At 48.5% G+C, this 18,372-nt stretch overlaps 1 protein-coding gene across 6 annotated transcripts in view; it reads right to left on the minus strand.

Moving 5' to 3' along the window:
* Nucleotides 1-18,372, minus strand: part of LOC105482057 (solute carrier family 25 member 37) — a 45,281-nt gene that overhangs the window by 21,273 nt on the left and 5,636 nt on the right. For 2 of the 6 annotated variants that reach the window (XM_071068488.1, XM_071068486.1), the window contains one exon: nucleotides 4,982-5,200. The exons of 2 other annotated variants lie outside the window; for them this stretch is intronic. In XM_071068488.1, coding sequence (XP_070924589.1) covers nucleotides 4,982-5,047 — 66 coding nt within the window. In that variant the 5' untranslated portion in view covers nucleotides 5,048-5,200. Of the gene's footprint in view, nucleotides 1-4,981; nucleotides 5,201-15,464; nucleotides 15,536-18,372 lie in introns of all 6 variants that reach the window. 2 more of the 6 variants (XM_071068487.1, XM_024792893.2) reach the window with 2 other exon arrangements.

Here is an 18,372-nt window from a genome sequence, read left to right on the forward strand (position 1 = left end):
ATAGATCCTGGAGTCCCAGGTGGAGGCTACCAGCCATAGGGCACTGGCGTTGGGAAATCCAGGTCACAGTCCCTGCAGCATCATGAGGAAGGGACAGAAATAAAACCCCATCCTGACCCTAGGTACCCCCCGCACACCTTTCAGTTTCGATGGAATCTACAGCCCCAGGACCTCAAACCTGGAGGGACAGGCTTGGAGACCCCTCTGTATCTAAATCCTAGCTCTGCGGCTTCCTCTTCCATGTGTGTCCTTGGGCAACTCACTTCAGTTCTCCGCCCCCTTTTTTTATCTGTAAGTGAGGCTCCTAATGGCACCTACTGCCTAAAGTCTCTGTGAGGATTCGAGGAAAAGCCCTTTGCATGGGGTCTGGTGGACAGCTGCCTGCTGCTTTTATTTCTGCCTTTTTTTTTCCCCCTTTGGATAAACAGCAAAGAAGACGTCATTCTTAGCAATGACATCATTTTTACCAATTCCTTCCTAAGACACACTGCCTAGGAGCAGGATCCGCCCTGGTTGGGAGCACTCTCACCTGTACTCACTACACACGACACTAGGATGTGGCAGGACCACCTGAGCAGCCCTTCCCTGCAGCTGCCCCAACTCACGGAAGGGAAACCAAGACCCCAAAGAGCGAGGGGAGGGGACTCGCACACGGTGGCCACCTAAGGGACTCTGATCCCTCCCCATTCACCTTTCTTCACTAATCATTTCTAAATGGATGGACTAGCCTGCTTAAATTAAGCCTGATTACATAACAAAGAAAACTTAGATAGCTGGCAGAGAGGTGGGGGAGGGAAATCACTAGTATCAGTTTACACTGGCACAGAGGCCCAGACAAAAGTGCTCTGGGAAGCTCACTCACCTGCTCAGAGCCAAGGGCAGCTCTGGGGACCTTTGACCAGTGCTGAAGTCCAGGGCCAGGGCTAGGCAGGGACCTTGAGGGCCAAGATTCCCAACACTGCTGACTGGTCTGGTGTGGCCAAGTTCATACTAGGGAAAAGGCCCTCCCTGTTGCTGAGAGCTTGCTAGCCTCTGAACTATAGGGAGACCAGCCCTGGGGGCAACAGCCAAGTTCAGCTACAGGACTGGGCACCAAGAAGCCCATGCTCGACAGTAGCCCTCGAGGACCTGGGCTCTCCCCAGCCCGTGGGTGCGAGCACGCTCTCTGGTCCCTTGGAATCTGGGTGCTACAGGGCACAGATATTTACACCGAGTGTGTCTCACTAGATCAAACATCAGTGCTCCCCAAACTGTACACCTAGGTAAGATGGACAGAGCCCTGTTCCAAGTTAGAAGATCTAAATTCTGTCCCGCTCTGCCACCCAATCCCTGAGCAACTACGCAATCATTTCACCTAGTTGGGCGTCAGTTGTCCACACTGCACAGGCCAGGGAGCCAGGCACCTCAGAAGCCCATGCTGTCTTCCAAGCCGGGTGTGGTCCTGCCAGCTTCCAGCTTCTACAAATCCAGTTCCCACACCCTTGGCGGAGGCCACACCTTCTAAAGCACACCCCGCTATTAGCCTATTATCCACAGAAAAAAAGGATTTTTAAAGCAGCCCTGTCGCCAGTCTCCTCTTGCTCATTCCTTCATGTATAATTACGCCAAGTGATGCGTCTGCGTGACTCCCAGGAAAGGTGCAGAGAAACGTGAAGGAGGGCGGCAGCACTGTCATCTCTGAGCCAGTGCCATGCTCGCTAAAACACACGCTCAATAAATGATGACCAAGGATGCAGAGATGAACTCAATTCCACCCACAGGCAGGTAACAAAGCAGGTTTTGGTTTTCTCGCTTTTTGTGGTTTGTGGTTTTTTTTTTTTTTTTTTTTGAGACGGAGTTTCACTCTTGTTGCCCAGGCTAGAGGGCGATGGCTCGATCTCGGCTCACCGCAACCTCCGCCTCCCAGGTTCAAGAGATCCTCCTGCCTCGGCCTCCCGAGTAGCTGGGATTACAGGCATGCACCACCACACCCGACTAATTTTGTATTTTTAGTAGAGACAGGGTTTCTCCATGTTGGTCAGGCTGGTCTCAAACTCCCGAACTTAGGTGATCTGCCCGCCTCGGCCTCCCAAAGCAGGTATTTTAAGTCCTCCTCAAATTCTGCCTGCTGTGGATCTGTCTCCCCTAGCACAACGCACCTGGCCACAGTCTGGGGCCCATCCCATGGGTTAACAGCTGGGGATGTAAGCCCCATCAAAGCTGGGCTCTGGAATTTAGGGGTGCCAGGGGGCAAATGAGGGGTCCAAATTTCCCAGATCCTACCAAAGCCAGATTTCGCACAAAGGCTACTAACTTGATAGCGACTAACCACATGGTGCAAGTCACAGCTCTAAGCCACAGCTCGAAGGGATGTTCTTTCTCCACACACCTTTCACACTGATGACAATCACAGAGAAAGATGGCAGAACAGCAGATGTACCAGGCTCGCTGTTCGAAGGGTCTCAGGGAGAAACACCAGAGGAAACAACCACAAGACTCGACTTTCAACCTCCAGGACTCACTTGCTGAATTTATGCCAGACAATATGAACAAATTACTTCCGAAGCTTTTGGAGGAGTCACTTCAAGTTGTACTGGATGCAAAAGGTAACAGCAGGAACCTTCATGTGTGAGACTCTTACGCTAAAACCCTCTCCCTGGAAACCAAGAGCTCCGGCATATAATTTAAAGCAAAGCCGTCTGACCAGAAGGGTTTCCAAAAGTGAGAGGAGGAAGCAGGGACCAGAGATGAATGACTCCTCGGACCACAGAAGTCTCAGCTGATAAAACTACAGGATCGTTCTGCAAGAAAATGATGCCACTACCTAAATGTCAGCGCAGTGCTAGGGACTGCTGGACCTGAGGGGGCAGGTGTCATCTCTGCCTTCAAGGAGTTTATAGTCTAGTAGAGGAGAGAAAAAGTACTAAAAATCCTATCAATAAAAAATCCCAAACTCTAAATGCCATGAAGCAAAAGCAGATGGTGCAATGAGGGCAAATGCAGGGGGACTTCATTTAGGTTTGGGGAGGGGTCCCGGCAGTGACCACTGAAGGTGAAGCTAGGGTAGAAGGAGCAACAGGTGGAAAGTGAACAGAGGCTCCGAGAAGGCTGGTGTCACCTGAAGCCTGCTGAGTACCAGGAGATGAGCCTGGAACGAAGTGTAGGATATACAGCCCATGCTGGGCCCTGAACACCAGACAGAGCAGGGGGAGGGTATTTTACCCTTAATGCTGTGTTTCCATCTATGTGGTCCTCGTCTCTTGCCTTTGGCCAGGCGCGGTGGCTCACGCCTATAATCCCAGCACTTTGGGAGGCTGAGGCGGGCGGATCACCTGAGGTCGGGAGTTTGAGACCAGCCTGACCAACATGGAGAAACCCCATCTCTACTAAAAATACAAAATCAGCCGGGTGTGGTGGTGCATGCCTGGAATCCCAGCTACTTGGGAGGCCGAGGCAGGAGAATCGCTTGAACCCAGAAGGTGGAGGTTGCAGTGAATCAAGATTGCGCCACTGCACTCCAGCCTGGAGGGGCAACAAGAGCAAACCTCCATCTAAAAAGAAAAAGCTGCGCCGGGCGCGGTGGCTCACGCCTGTAATCCCAGCACTTTGGGAGGCCGAGGTGGGTGGATCACGAGGTCAGGAGATCGAGACCATCTGGCTGACATGGTGAAACCCCGTCTCTACTAAAAATATAAAAAATTAGCCGGGCGTGGTGGCAGGCGCCTGTAGTCCCAGCTGCTCGGGAGGCTGAGGCAGGAGAATGGCGTAAACCCGGGAGGCGGAGCTTGCAGTGAGCTGAGATCCGGCCACTGCACTCCAGCCTGGGTGACAGAGCAAGACTCCGTCTCAAAAAAAAAAAAAAAAATGGCCAGGCATGGTGGCTCATGCCTATAATCCCAGCACTTTGGGAGGCCAAGGCAGGTGGATCACGAGGTTAGGAGATCAAGACCATCCTGACCAACGTGGTAAAACCCAATCTCTACTAAGAATACAAAAACTTAGCTGGGTGTGATGGCGCATGCCTGTGGTCCCAGCTACTCGGGAGGCTGAGGCAGAAGAATCACTTGAACCCAGGAGGCAGGGAGGTTGCAGTGAGCCTAGATCACGCCACTGCAGTCCAGCCTGGTGACAAAGACTCCATCTCAAAAAACTTTGAAAAAGAAAGAAAGAGAGAAGAAGAAATGAAGTGAACATAAGAGGAGGCAGTTCCTCACTGCAAAATCTACAGGAAGTTCAAAACACCATGGCAGGGAGATCCCACAGGGAGGCTCCCCAGCTCCCCAGCCCCGTCATTCCACGGATGCTCCCCTGGAATGATGGGCTAACCCCATCTGTGCTGCTGGCAGTGCGGGGTGACCTTGGCCATGCTGGCTGACCCCTGGATGACTCAGCTTCCTGGTAGTGAACTTGTGAAAGGTTCTGGCAGGAAGGAGTCAGAGAGCTGTAAACAGAGCCTTCCAGAAGCATCTGCCACACTTCTCCCCTTGATTCCAGGGCGGGGCTGTGGCCATTCAGCATTTCTGTAATTGCCCGGATGGATGATTTGCAGTCTTGAAGTGTTGTCGTTGGAAGTTTCAAGTAGGTTAAATAAACTATCATTTATTTCTAGGCAGGCAATTTGGAATGCAGGGGCCCAACATGGTACATGGGCCGCTGGTCCTTCCCACCACTGCTCAGCCCCCCTGCAAAATTCCATGGGAGGGTCTTCCCAGCTTCCGCTGCAAAGCAAAAGTGCTTGTGAGCCTATATTTTACACCCAAAGTTGAAACAGGGAGTTAAAGTTATACTGCCCGGTGAAAATAAGGAGTGGAAATTTTAGAACTGGTGAGTTTCCAAGAGAACCATGTAGTGTTAGTTCAATCTTGCCATTTTATAGACAAAGAAATTAAGACGTAGACAGGTGTTTTTCCCAGAGTCGCTTGATTGGTGGGCCCCTGGTCATCTCAAGCTAATTACAATTCACCCTAAAATGCAAATCCAAGTCTTCTATGTGTATATCTACAGAAAGATCTGCTTTTGCCTTGCTTCTAGTCCTTGCCTTCCTTGCCCTCCAGTCAAGCAACACCATGAATGGCCGGTTCTGGACTGACAAATGTTCTCCGTGGCTCTCCCAGTCCCTTCCTTACACTCGAGCTGCTCAGGTGAGATCTGAAATCTGTTTTCAATTTCAAGTCACTTCTGGTAGAAACCCAGTTTTGCAGTAACTTTTGGGTTGTAGGATCTGAAAGAGAATTTCAGAAACTTCCTTATGATTGATTTATCAGAAAAAGTGCAAAAGATTCTTAGAAGAGACCTCAAGGGAATTTGAAAACAAGAATTCTTATCCAAGGTCAGGCAAAGCGTCACCAACCAGCCGGCTCCCAACTCCTAGAAGTCTGTGGGGCGAGCAGTGCTAATTCCAAGGATAAATGGAACCTGCCGGAACCTAACATTGTACTAATACACACCGCACCCCAACCCCCATAATTGCAAACTGCAGTTCTAACTCCTTCTCTACTTCCTTCCAAAATTTGAAAAAAAATAAAAATTAAAACAAATAAGTAGCTAAGAGTCATTCCAACTTGTAGATGAATTTTTTTCTTGTGATTTTATCACCTGCACAATTAAAAGTCATTTCTGAGCTGATATTTTTGAAGCTCTAAGTGCTAAATACAAATCTACCTTAATTTTATAAGTAAGGCAATTTAACACTTCACCCTTCCTGGCCCAAATATATAAATATACACAAATATATATACACATACATATATATACACACAAACATATATATCCACACACATATATATATATACACACACACATTAAAATTCAGTTATTGCCTGAGAAGCCAAGGTTCAAGAAAAAAACATTTTAAGCACAATTTCATTAACAGAGAGATCTCCAATCTTACATACACTTGAGGTTTCTAACTCCTTTCACAGACAACCCTTCTCCCCACACAGGGCATTTTCTGTTCTTTTATTTATTTATTTTAATTTTTTTTAGAGACGGGGTCTTGCTCTGTCACCCAGGCTAGAGTACAGTGGCATGATCACGGCTCACTGCAGCCTCAAACTCCTGGGCTCAAGCGATCTTCTCACCTCAGCCTCCTGAGTAGCTGGGACTACAGGTGTGCACCACCACGCAAAGCCAATTTTTTTTTTTTTTTTTTTTTTTTTTTTTTTTTGAGACAGAGTCTTGCTCTTGTTGCCCAGCCTGGAGTGCAATGGCACGATCTTAGCTCAATGCAACCTCTGCCTCCCGGGTTCAAGCGATTCTCCTGCCTCAGCCTCCCGAGTAGCTGAGATTACGGGCATCCGCCACCACACCTGGCTAATTTTTGTATTTTTAGTAGAGACGGGGGTTTCACCATGTTGGCCAGGCTGGTCTCGAACTCCTGACCTCATGATCCGCACATCTCGGCCTCACAAAGTGCTAGAATTACAGGCGTGGGCCACCACGCCTGGCCCATTTCTTTATTTTTATTTTTAGAGGCAGGGCCTTGCTCTGTTGCTGAGACTGGTCTTGAACTGCTGTCTGCCAGCAATGCCCCTGGCCTCAGCCTCCTGAGTAGCTGGGATTACAGGTGTGAGCCAGTACACTCATCTACATTTCCACAGGGCATTTTCTATGCTTCTATCCTGACCATTTCTTCTGAGTGACAGCTTGGCATTGTCTAACGACTCTGAAAATGGCCCACACACGTGCTCCTTCAAAGCACCCAGCAAAGAGATTTTGTAACAAAGACCCCTGTGCCGGGGAATCTGTGGACACAAATAGAGAGGATAGCAGGTCTGTGCCCCTGTCACCGCACCGGCCTGTTGGAGAAACAGGACTCGGTTTCCAAAGCTGCAAGATCCAAGAGCTTCCGTCTACACCCTGGACTATCATGGACTCCAGGGGGAAAGTCCCCAAGCTCTCATCTCAGGCCCTTTACCAAGCCCAGCTGACTGTGCCCTTGGCATTTGATAGCAGGCCACCTCTGACAGAGGAAGGCCACAAGGAAAGAGAGAGGACAGGAAAGTGTCCAGCTCTCTAGTTACCTTTCAAAAGAGAGAAGAAGTGACACACGAGTCTGAGCTTCCAGAGCAGGCCCTGGCACTACAAGATCCCAGGTCCATCTCTGACCTTTGGAAGGCACAGCTGTCGCCTACACCATCCTCAAGTCTCTCTCTGCCCTACAAGTTGTGACCTGGACCAGGAAAGGTCACTCAGGCTAACCCTAAACCTGCACACATCACATGAGCATGTTTTATTTTTAGCAACTTACCTGGCCACTGCTCCACCAGCCACTACTGCCACCCATTATGAGCCAACGATGAGCAGAAATGCCTCTAATGTGACCGCTTAGCCTTCCTTCCTCCCGTTTCCATCCTCCTCGGGTCCTTAGTTCAGCAGTGAAAGTTCCCACCCGGGAGGAAGCAGGGCTTCTCTGAAAGCCACCAGGCAGTCAAACAGGGAATTAAGATTTCAGAACAGCGAGGAGAAGAGCTGCCCCCTGATGACCCCAAACCACAGACACTTTCTCAGCTCAGAGCAGAACCCCAGATTAGAGTGTCAGAGGGATGTAGGCATCCTGGGGATGGCCAGGCACCTTGGGAACAGGCCGTGACGTTCTTAGGGACAGAGAGAATCATACAGTTTAGTTGTAACATCCACATCTCCTTCAGGTCCACATAGAGATACTGAGATATTCCTTCCTCGGGGGGACTTTCCTCCCCATGAGGTTCAGGATCCCTGAAGACAGTTCATCACTCCTGAAAGGAATGATTCATTGGACATCTGTCCTTCCTGCCACATCGGGGCTCCCATGGGGAATGCCTGGGTTGAGTCAAGCCTCCGCCTCCCTAGTGCCCAGCACCTACGGTCAAACCCCATAAGCCCCATTCCTTAATTACAGTCACGCATCGCAAATGATGGAGATATGTTCTGAGATATGCATTGTTAGGTGACTTCATCCTTGTGTGAACATCACAGAGTGTACTTACACAAACTGAGAGGGGATAGCTACTGCACACCTAGGCTGTACGCTATAGCGTGTTGCTTCTAGGTGACAAACCTGTACAGTATGCTCTGTACTGAATACTGCAGGCGACTGGAATACCATGGGTATGTGTTATCTAAATCAATCTAAATATAGCAAAAGTACAGTGAAGGCTGGGCGTGGTGGCTCACGCCTGTAATCCCAGCACTTTGGGAGGCCGGGACGGGTGGATCACCTGAAGTTGGGAGTTTGAGTCCAGCCTGGCCAACATGGTGAAACCGAGTCTCTACCAAAAATACAAAACTAGCCGGGCGTGGTGGCGCACACCTGTAATCCCAGCTACTCGGGAGGCTGAGGCAGGAGAATTGCTTGAACCCAGAAGGCAGAGGCTGCAGTGAGCCAAGACTGCACCACTGCACTCCAGCCTGGGCAACAAAAGTGAAACTCCATCTCAAAAAAAAGGTACAGTGAAAATACCATATAAAAGTTTGTTCTTTGCCAGGCACGGTGGCTCACGCCTGTAACCCCAGCACCTTGGGAAGCCGAGACGATTTTTTTTTTTTTTTGAGACGGAGTCTCACTCTTATTGACCAGGTTGGAGTGCAGTGGCGTGATCTCGGCTCACCGCAACCTCCAACTCCCAGGTTCAAGTGATTCTCCTGCCTCAGCCTCCCGAGTAGCTAGGATTACAGGCATGTGCCACCATGCCCAGCTAATTTTGTATTTTTAGTAGAGATGGGGTTTCTCCGTGTTGGCCAGGCTGGTCTTGAACCCCTGACCTCAGGGGATCTGCCCGCCCTGGCCTCCCAAAGTGCTGGGATTACAGGCGTGAGCCACTGCACCCAGCCAAAAGATTTTTTTAATGGTACACCTGTGTAGGGCATTTACCATGAATGGAGCTTACAGAACTGGAAGTTGCTCTGGGTGAGTTTGAGTGAGTGGTGGTGAGTGAATATGAAGGCCTAGGACATTAGTGTGCACTACTGTAGACTTTATAAACACCGTTCACTTAGGCTACACTAAATTTATTTTTTAAACTTTTGCTTTCTTCAATAATAAATTAAATTTCAAGGTTGGGCATGGTGACTCATACCTGTAATCCTAGCACTTTGGGAGGTCGAGGCAGGAGGACTGATTGAGGCCAAGAGCTTGAGACCACCTGGCCAACATTGTGAAACTCCATCTCTACAACATTTAAAAATTAGCTGTGTGGTCGTGCACACCTGTAATCCCAGATACTCAGGAGACTGAGGAGGGAGGATTCCTTGTACCCAGGAGTTCGAGGCTGCAGTAAACTATGATCGCAACACTGCACTCCAGCCTAGGCGACAAAGCAAGGCCCTGTCTCTAAAAATAAATAAATACATACATACATACATACATAAATTAATTAATTAATTAAATTTAGTTTACTGTAATGTTTTTATTTTATAAATTTCAATTTTTTGACTTTTTGACTCTTATAATAACACTTGGCTTAAAACACAAAACACATTGTACAGCTGTACAAAAATATTTTTTCTCTATATCCTTATTCTATAAGCTTTTCCTTTTAACTTTTTTTTTTTTTTTTTTTTTTTACTTTTTAAACTTTTTTCTTAAACACACACATTAGCCTAGGCTTACAGAGGGCCAGGATCATCAATATCACTGTCTTCCACCTCTACATCTTGTCCCAATACAGTTGGCACCTCCTGTGATCACAATGCCTTCTTCTGGAATCCCTCCTGAAGGACCTGCCTGAGCCTGTTTTACAGTTAACTTAAAAAAAAAAAAAAAAAAAAAAAAAAGACCAGGGGCGGTGGCTCACACCTGTAATCCCAGCACTCTGGGAGGCTGAGGAGTGTGGGTCACCTGAGGTCAGGAGTTGGTGACCAGCCTGGCCAACACGGTGAAACCCTGTCTCTACCAAAAATACAAAATTAGCCGGGCATGGTGGTGCATGCTTGTAATCTCAGCTACTCGGGAGGCTGAGGCAGGAGAATCGCTTGAACCCAGGAGGTGGAGGTTGCAGGGAGCCGAGATCGCGCCACCGCACTCCAGCCTACGCGCCAAGAGCAAAACTCCACCTCAAAAAATAAAAAAAGTAGGAGTACACTCTAAAGTAATAACAAAAAGTATAGTATAGTAAATACATAAACCAGTAGTAGAGTCTTTCATTATTATTTGCAAGCATTACCTACTAATTGTGTGTGCTATGCTCTTACATGACTGGCAGCATAGTAGGTTTACACCAGCATCAGGCCAAACACGGGCGAAATGCAGTGTGTTGTGATGCCCCTGGGTAATAGGAATTTTTCAGCTCCATTATAATCTATGGGATCACTGTCGTCACATATGGAGTCCATAGTTGACCGAAACATCATTATGTGGTGCTGACTGTAACGCAGCCATTCAACGAAGGGCCGTGGATGAAGCTACATTTTCACAAACGCCACTTGAATCTTCCTAGGGAGCCACATTACTGTGAATCAGGCTAACGCAAGCCAATGTTTAGCAAATGAACCACAGAGATGGGTGACTAAGGAAAGCAGCTTTCTTGATTCTTCAGTTAAAGACACACCCTGGGTTTACCCCTTCCACCCGCATATGTATATACACGCACTGGCAGCATCTTCTTGCCTTTGAAAAGATGTCCCCCCATCTCTGGTCTGACTCCCTGGATCTGATTATCAGCCGGCCACTCAGCCAACTTTAACCCAGGCTCCCAACAGCGCTAGGACACCCGTGATCCACAGGAGGGCAGAGAAAGTGTGGAGAGGAGCACTGCGCATCAAGGACACGCTGTGAGTCAGAGGCAGTGCCCGTGGGTCCCGCTGCCCGGCAGGTCTGGCTGGCCAGCTTCCTGCAGGCTGCAACCTCTCTCTCCACGTTCTGCTTCTAAAGCCAGGCCTTGGGCAATGCAAGGCGTCCACAAAACTCTCAACATGGGCACCATGGGGACCCTGAGACAAAGGCACTTGTGTGTTACCTCCTTCTCCTCTTAAGCAAGTGAGGAAAACAGTGACGGGAAAGGCCAAAGTGGGGAAGAGCCCAGGCATCTGCAAACACACACAGTCATTCTTCCGGGATCATTAGTCACCTTCCTGCTCCTGGGGGACCCCTCCCCACAGTGTCCCCAGACTCATCTGCCTGCTGCTCAAAGGGACAGACTTTCTTGGAAAATAAGAGTAAGGATATCAAATGAGAATACCACAGACGTCCTCACCCTAACACCCTGAGTACACCTCCCGGAAGGTGGGCTCATCCTGTCCTACCCTGCCGGTTTCTGCTACGCGCAGCCACTACTATCCCCTGTCTACATTACCACGAAATGAGCATGCTCTGAGCAGCACTGGCTCTTCCTCATTAGCCAGCCAAAGGGTCGGCAGCAGACAGCCACCCTGTCTTGGCTCAACAGATGGGAGACACTGTAAGGAGAGAGGTGAAGTGCCCAAGGCCAGGCAGCTGCATGAGTCCTAGGGCTGGAATGAGAGCCTGGATTTTCCATGCCAATGAGCTAACCTTACCCCTCCCACAGGATCCCAGTGTGATAATAAATACCATGACCTAGCACCTGCACAGAGTTTTAAAGTGGAGTTCCCTGCCAGCCTGCCTCTATTTTCTCACTACATGAATAGGCAGATCGGCCAGGGGAGGCAGGATGGGCACCGTTAGCATTCCTTATTTCAGATAAGAAAACTGCAGCCCTAGTGGACCACAGAACTATGATGTAGTGCTCTTCCCAGTAAGTCACTTATATACATATACTGTGATCTGGCAAGGACTCCTCAAGACGAGTCCGAATTCAAAACACTACAGTGAGTGCAACTTCGACTCGCTGCTGAAATGAGAAGGTGTCACAGCAGCTGCAATTTGTTCCAGAGAGAGAAGCCAGACACAGCCAAAAATATCCTATGGCAATAACCATATGTCATCATCCTTTTTCCTTGCTTGCTGGAGTATTTGGCCAAAAAACTCCTAACTATACATTAGAGCCCTGCTTTCTGTGCCACACTTTCTGGGTGCCATGATTTCCTGGAGTTAGTCTCTCGACTCAACTCTGGCTCCTCCGTCCCAACAATGCAGCTGGGTCCCATCATCAATCCCAGCCCTTTCTCATATTCCAGAACCCAGCTCAAGGGCTCTGCTGCCATTAACAGCTGAGTCTGCATCCAACACCCTACACTGGCTTGCTCCAGCCTGATTCCCTTCCTCTCTCCTCTCGCTCTTTGCTCTGGAGCAGAAAAAAGCCCGAGTTCTAGGGCATGTAATTTTTCTGAAGTTCAGTTTTCTCGAATATGAAATGAGAAAGAACACCTGCCTTTTCTCACCTTCAAAGGAGAGCTAAGAGGATCAAATGACCAAATAAAAGTTAAAACAATACAAAAATAATATAATTAACAATTGCAACAGCAATATACAAACATATCCAGGCATTCAAGTAATGCTTTTAGAAATAACAAGAGGAGCTGATATTAATGGAATGTTTGCCCTGTGCCTGGAACTATTCTTAACATTCTAGGTGTATCATCTCAATTCTCACAGCAACACTGAAATGGGTACTGTTATTAGCCCCATTTTATAGATGAGAAAAATAAGGCAGAGAGAGGTATCAGGAACTTGACCAGGTGCCACTCCAGGCAGTCTGGCCTCTGAGGTTGTGCTGTTAACATAAACAGCTCTAATTATTAAGCACATTGCCTCTGATACAATCTGTCATTAGCTTTGCACGTTAAGGTTTGCAAGAGCCATTCACAAATCTACCTCACCTAAGCTTCCCAACAGCCCTGTCAAAAAGGTAAAGTAGATGACACTAGTCTAGGTTCACAAGGAGAAAACCAGCCCAGAGAAATGGTTAGCCCAAGGTTTCCAAGCTGGTTAACAGCAGGACCAGGACTTAAATTCATGGGGCCTGCACCCCGCCCCAGTTTGGTGACCGTTCTAGGGCCTCAACACCAGCATAAGTCAGACACACAAACGCTCCTCCGGGTCCCCCACCCACAGCAGTGTCTCAAATGCACCCTTTCTGGTCACGCCAGGGAATAAACACTGTTGGCTAAATAATAGCCAGGGTCTCTCTTTCACCAGTGACAGCCATCACAGACCACGTGGCCAGCCAGACCTCAGGGTCCCAGAGCCTTCCAAGTGGCTCTCCGGATGGACCTGATGGATCCAGAGGCTCGGTGGACCCGGAGGAGTTCCCTCAGTGACACAAGGCTGGAGTCCCTCAACTTGACCCACATGGCCAGACGTTTCCTAGACCTGTTATGCAACCTTTGCTTCAAGCAAGCTGCTGCTGGGATTTCTCCCTATTTCAACATGTTTCGTTTTCTCTTCAGAGAGAAAGCACGAATGTGAAACCATAACACCTCTTAGTACCCGACAACGGCCCTTCCTGACTGTCTGGGGTTACGAGGAGGGTGGGGGATGTTTTCAAGAGTACCTCCTGTGAGCCAACTTGAGCCTCCAGAATGACTAACCACCGTGGGAGGGAGGGAGGGAGGGCGAGGATGGTGGGGAGGGAACCCAACTGAGGACCACTGTCTCTCACAGGAGAAGGAACCAATTTCAGAAGCGCCCAGCAAATAAACTAGAACCATGCTACCCTGTAGGCTCTAGACCTGCAAGACGACAGCAGCTTGAGCAGTCCAGAGTCCAAATACCCCAGACCTTGTTCTCCCAGCCCATTTGAAAGTCCATCAAGACAGGCAACTCTTCTCTTGAAAGGGCGCTGTTTCTGTCGCCTTAGCTCAGGGTCTAATTATAGGAAGCACGCTTACTTTGAGAATGGCGGACCAGGCATTCTTATTTTTGTGGCCCAGTGTCTAGCACAGTGCCTAGCCAAGAGGGCACTCAGGAAACGTGGAATGACATGAGTGGCCAAATGAAGACATTGCCTCATCGGGGTACAGCTGCTGCTTGCTGGGTTACACACACACACACACACAACACAAACAACGGAGCCAAGAAAGTCTTCTTTGTGGCCATAATATGCATGGATTCAAAACCAATGCAAAACAAAAAATCAAAACTGGAATTCATTTAACAGCAAGTTTTTTCTCTCTCTTTTATTTTTTCCTTTGAGACAAAGTCTCGCTCTGTCATCCAGGGTGGAGTGCAGTGGCGCAATCTCGGCTCACTGCACCCTCCGCCTCCCAGGTTCAAGTGATTCTCTCCTGCCTCAGCCTCCCAAGCAGCTGGGATTACAGGCGCCTGCCACTGTGCCCAGCTAATTTTTGTATTTTTAGTAGAGACGGGGTTTCACCATGTTGGCCAGGCTGGTCTCAATCTCCTGACCTCAGGTGATCTGCCCGCCTCGGCCTCCCAAAGTGCCGAAATTACAGGAGTGAGCCACCACACCCAGCCATTAACAAGTTTTAAAGATTTTCATAATTTTTTTTTTTTGCATCTCTTTTAAAAAGCTGTGCCTTCCTTCATTCAACCAATATTCACAGAATACTTCTGTGTCATTCTGTGGATGAGTCCGAGAAAGGCTGGAGGAGGGAAGAGTTTCAGTCTGTGTGCCCGCCATGCAAAGGTCGGGCTTTACATGCGAGGCAAACAGAAGTGCTAAGGGATTATCAGGTGGGAAGAGACACAGGCGTGAACTACAGAAAGACGTGGCTACTCCCCATCTTTCTGCAGGCTTGCAGGCTCTGCGGCACCATGAAGAATGGGCTGGATCTTCCACTCCCATCAGCTAACCTTATCTCTCCCTCAGGATCCCAGTGTGACAATAAACACCATGACCTAGCACCTGCACTGAGCTTTATACTTTGAAAACTGTGTTCCCTGCAAACCTGCCTGTATTTTCCAACTAGATGCACTAAAAAGACCTACAAGGGAGGCACAATCGGCACTGCTACTCTTCTCTATTTCCGATGAGAAAACTGCAGCCCACCAGGAAGCTGCTGGGCTTGGAGACTGAAGAGCAGGACCCGCCATGACTGACGTGCAGAATGAACTGCAGAAGCTCCTCCATCAAATACTTACTGAGCACCTACTGTGCTTCTGGCAATGGGAATACAGTGGTGAACAGAGGAGCATACATCCCTGCCCACTTGGAGCCTACATTCTGATGAGGGAAGAGAGACCATAAACAATAAAATAATATTATAAATATAAGTAAAATATGTAAACAATATAAATAAACAATGGTGTGTGTTAGGAAGTAACAACTGCTGGGGAGAAAAACAAAGTAGAGATGGGCAAAAGGGAAATGTGAGGCAGGGGAGAGTAAACTCACTTTTTTTTTTTTTCTTTTTGAGACAGGGTCTTGCTGTGTTGCCCAGGCTGGAGTGCAGTGGTCCAATCATAGCTCACTACAGCCTCGACCTCCCAGGCTCAAGCAAGACCAAGAAGCTGAGACCACTGGCATATGCCACTATGCCAAGCTAATGTTTTTATTTTTTGTACATATGGGGTCTCGCTACGTTGCCCAGGCTGGTCTCCAACTCCTGGCCTCAAGTGATCCTCCCACCTCGGCCTCTCAAGGTATTGGGATTACAGGCATGAGCCACTGAGCTCGGCCTAAACTCACTTTTAACTTGGGCAGTCTGGGATCTCAAAGAAGAGGAGACATCCAGGTCCCTGAACCAAGGCAGTAAGTAGCTGTGGGGAGGGAGAAAAGGAAACACATTCAAGAAGTATTACAGATACAGCCACGGGCAGGCCTTCCCTGCATAGAGGGTAGCGGCGGGAGAAAAGCTGACGATCACTCCAGGGTGCAGAAGGAGGGCCCGAGGGGAAGCCAGGACCACCATTCTGGCCACACTGAGTCTGAGGAGGCTCTGAGGTAGCTGGAGATTCAGCTCCAGAAAGTCTGGGCCCAAGATAGTGATCTGGGAGCCATCAGGTCCCAGGAGGAAACTGAGGCATGTGTGCTGGGGAGAAATGAGGTGGAAGGGCACATTCCTGAGGAAAAGCCATGCCCAAAGAGGAAAGCTGAGTATCACAGGGCCAACCCCTCTCGGAGGTGCCGTTGGCAGGGACAGAGGCAGCAGGATGGGCGAGGAAGATGGTGGGTAGCCAGGAGCCTCGGTGAGGCTGCAGCTGGCCAGTGCAAAAGCCAGGAAGCAGGGGTGGCAGGTGAGGAAGCAGAGACCGGTGTCAATAGTTCTTTCACAACATTTGTTGTTTTAAGGAGCAAAAAAAGGGGCAACAGTTTGTTTATGGGAAGAAATTTGGGGTCAAGGTGAGAAGTCTCGGGTTTGTTTAAGACAGGATGGGCTTGGATCTGTAGAAACATTTTTGAGAAAAACTCAATGGAGAAGGAAGGCTAAAGATCCCGGAACTGAGTCACTCAAGAGTGAGGGGACAAAAATGACATCACCATCACCATTTATTGACAACGTACGCACCACGTACTGTGGCAAGAACTTTACATATGTTGCCTCATTTAATTCTTTTTTATTTTTCCTCTTTAATATCTTTTATTATAGAGATATAGGAAGAACAATAGCTTTGAAAAGACAAAAAAATTATCCTGCATCAGAGGTAGGGTTGTTAGACAAAAATCAGGAGATTGCTCCCCCAATTTCATGGTCCATAAGAAGTTCACATTTTGTAGAACTAAAGCCTTCAGGATCACATTAAGAGCTTTTAAAGATTAAATGGCCTTTGCTTCCACACTTTCTGAAGTGTAATACAGAATACAAAATGGTTTGAGGGGCTTTCCCTTTAGAGAACAAGGTGGCTGACACACACTGATCAAGTTCTCACACCCCATACCTCCAAGAACACTGAAAAAGATCTGCAGATCTTTCGGGTGCAGGAGGGACCTCTTTATATTCCGCTTGTGGTGGAAGTTTAAGGATGTCCTTTAAAAACGTCTACATGTAATAATTTTAAATTCAGTTGAGGAAATCAGTGTCCCTCTTCAGGGCATTCCTTCTTAATTCTTACAACAACCCTATAAAACAGTTCTTGGTATTTGATATGGTTTGGCTGTGTCCTCACCTAAATCTCATCTTGAATTGTAGCTCCCATAATCCCCACGTGTTGTGGGAGAGACCCAGCAGGAGGTAATTGAATCATGGGGGCGGTTACCCCCACACTGTTCTCATGGTAGTGATAAGTCTCACGAGATCTGAAGATTTTATAAGGGGAAAACCCCCTTTCACTGGGTTCTCTCATTCCCTCTCGTCTGTTACCATGTAAGATGTGCCTTTTGCCTTCCACCATGATTGTGACGCCTCCCCAGCCACATGGAACTGTGAGTCCGTTAAACCTCTCTTTCTGTATAAATTACCCAGTCTCGGGTATGTCTTTATCAGCAGCATGAAAACAGACTAATACAGTATTCATATCCCCACTTTGCAGAGAAGAAACCTGAGCTTAGAGAGGTTAGGTAATGTGCCCAGGTGTGCAGCCAGGATTCAAATCCAAGTGTCAGAGTGGTTTGTATACATCTCCCTTCTCTGCCACATTGATGTACCTTAAAGGAATGAAGACACCTGTTCCCTTACAGTGGGGGTGGAAGGCAAGAGAGTTTGGAAGGACGGTGACAGGAAGATGGGTTTGATCGAGGTACTGGTTTCCCTATGACATGGAAGCAAGATGCCAGGCTGAGGCTGACAACAATAGGGTGGGAGCTGAGGAGCAACAGGACCCCTGTGAAGGATGCAAGCAGCTACCCAGACACGTGGAACTGAGGCCAGGGAGCATGCGCATTGGGGGCAGTGTGAATGTTCCTGAAGGGCTTGGCTGCCCAAGGGACAGATGGGCTGTCCAGGACCCAGATGGGGCAAGCTAGGGTTGGAAAAACCATAGGCAGAGAAACTGAACGCCCCAGCAGCTGCAGTAGTCAATCTTGGGGTCCAGGCTATCAGACATCTGAATTTAAGATCTCAGAGGCGGACGGTTCTGAGTTAAGTCAAGACACCATGGAGGTGAAGGCCATTGACTCAGAGGTGTAAGGAATAGAGTGATTTGGACTTGAGTCGGGTGGGGACAAAGAGGGGCCATCCTCAGGGTGAGGACAGGATCTGTGGAGGTGAAGTCTGTGCATCAGATGCCAAAGTCCTCAGGGAATGAGGGAAAGTGACAGCAAGCATGCTGATAATGATGAAGATAAAGATGAGAGCAGACATCAGAGAGTATCCACTGTTCTGTGCGTGTACCAGGTACGTGAAGTGCAGCGAGGGCTTAACCCTCACAACCACCCTGGGAGATCAGTACCATCTCTTCTCCTTTTTACAGATAGGGAAATAGCACAGAGAGGTTAAGAAACTTGCCCAAGGTCACACCTAACTGGGAAATGGGACCCGGTCCCAGGGATTTGGACTCACGGGTCCATGTGCCCAACCCTTAGCAAGACGAGCTGGATTTCCATCAGAAGGGGGAAGTGGAAGAAACATTCGGTAAAAGGGGAAGATGTAAGGGACCTTGTTAACAAGGAACTTCCACAAGGCCCACTGGAAAAATGAGAGAAGAGGGAAAGAAGCAAT

This window comes from Macaca nemestrina, chromosome 8 (assembly GCF_043159975.1).
Source record: "Macaca nemestrina isolate mMacNem1 chromosome 8, mMacNem.hap1, whole genome shotgun sequence".
NCBI lineage: Eukaryota > Metazoa > Chordata > Mammalia > Primates > Cercopithecidae > Macaca > Macaca nemestrina.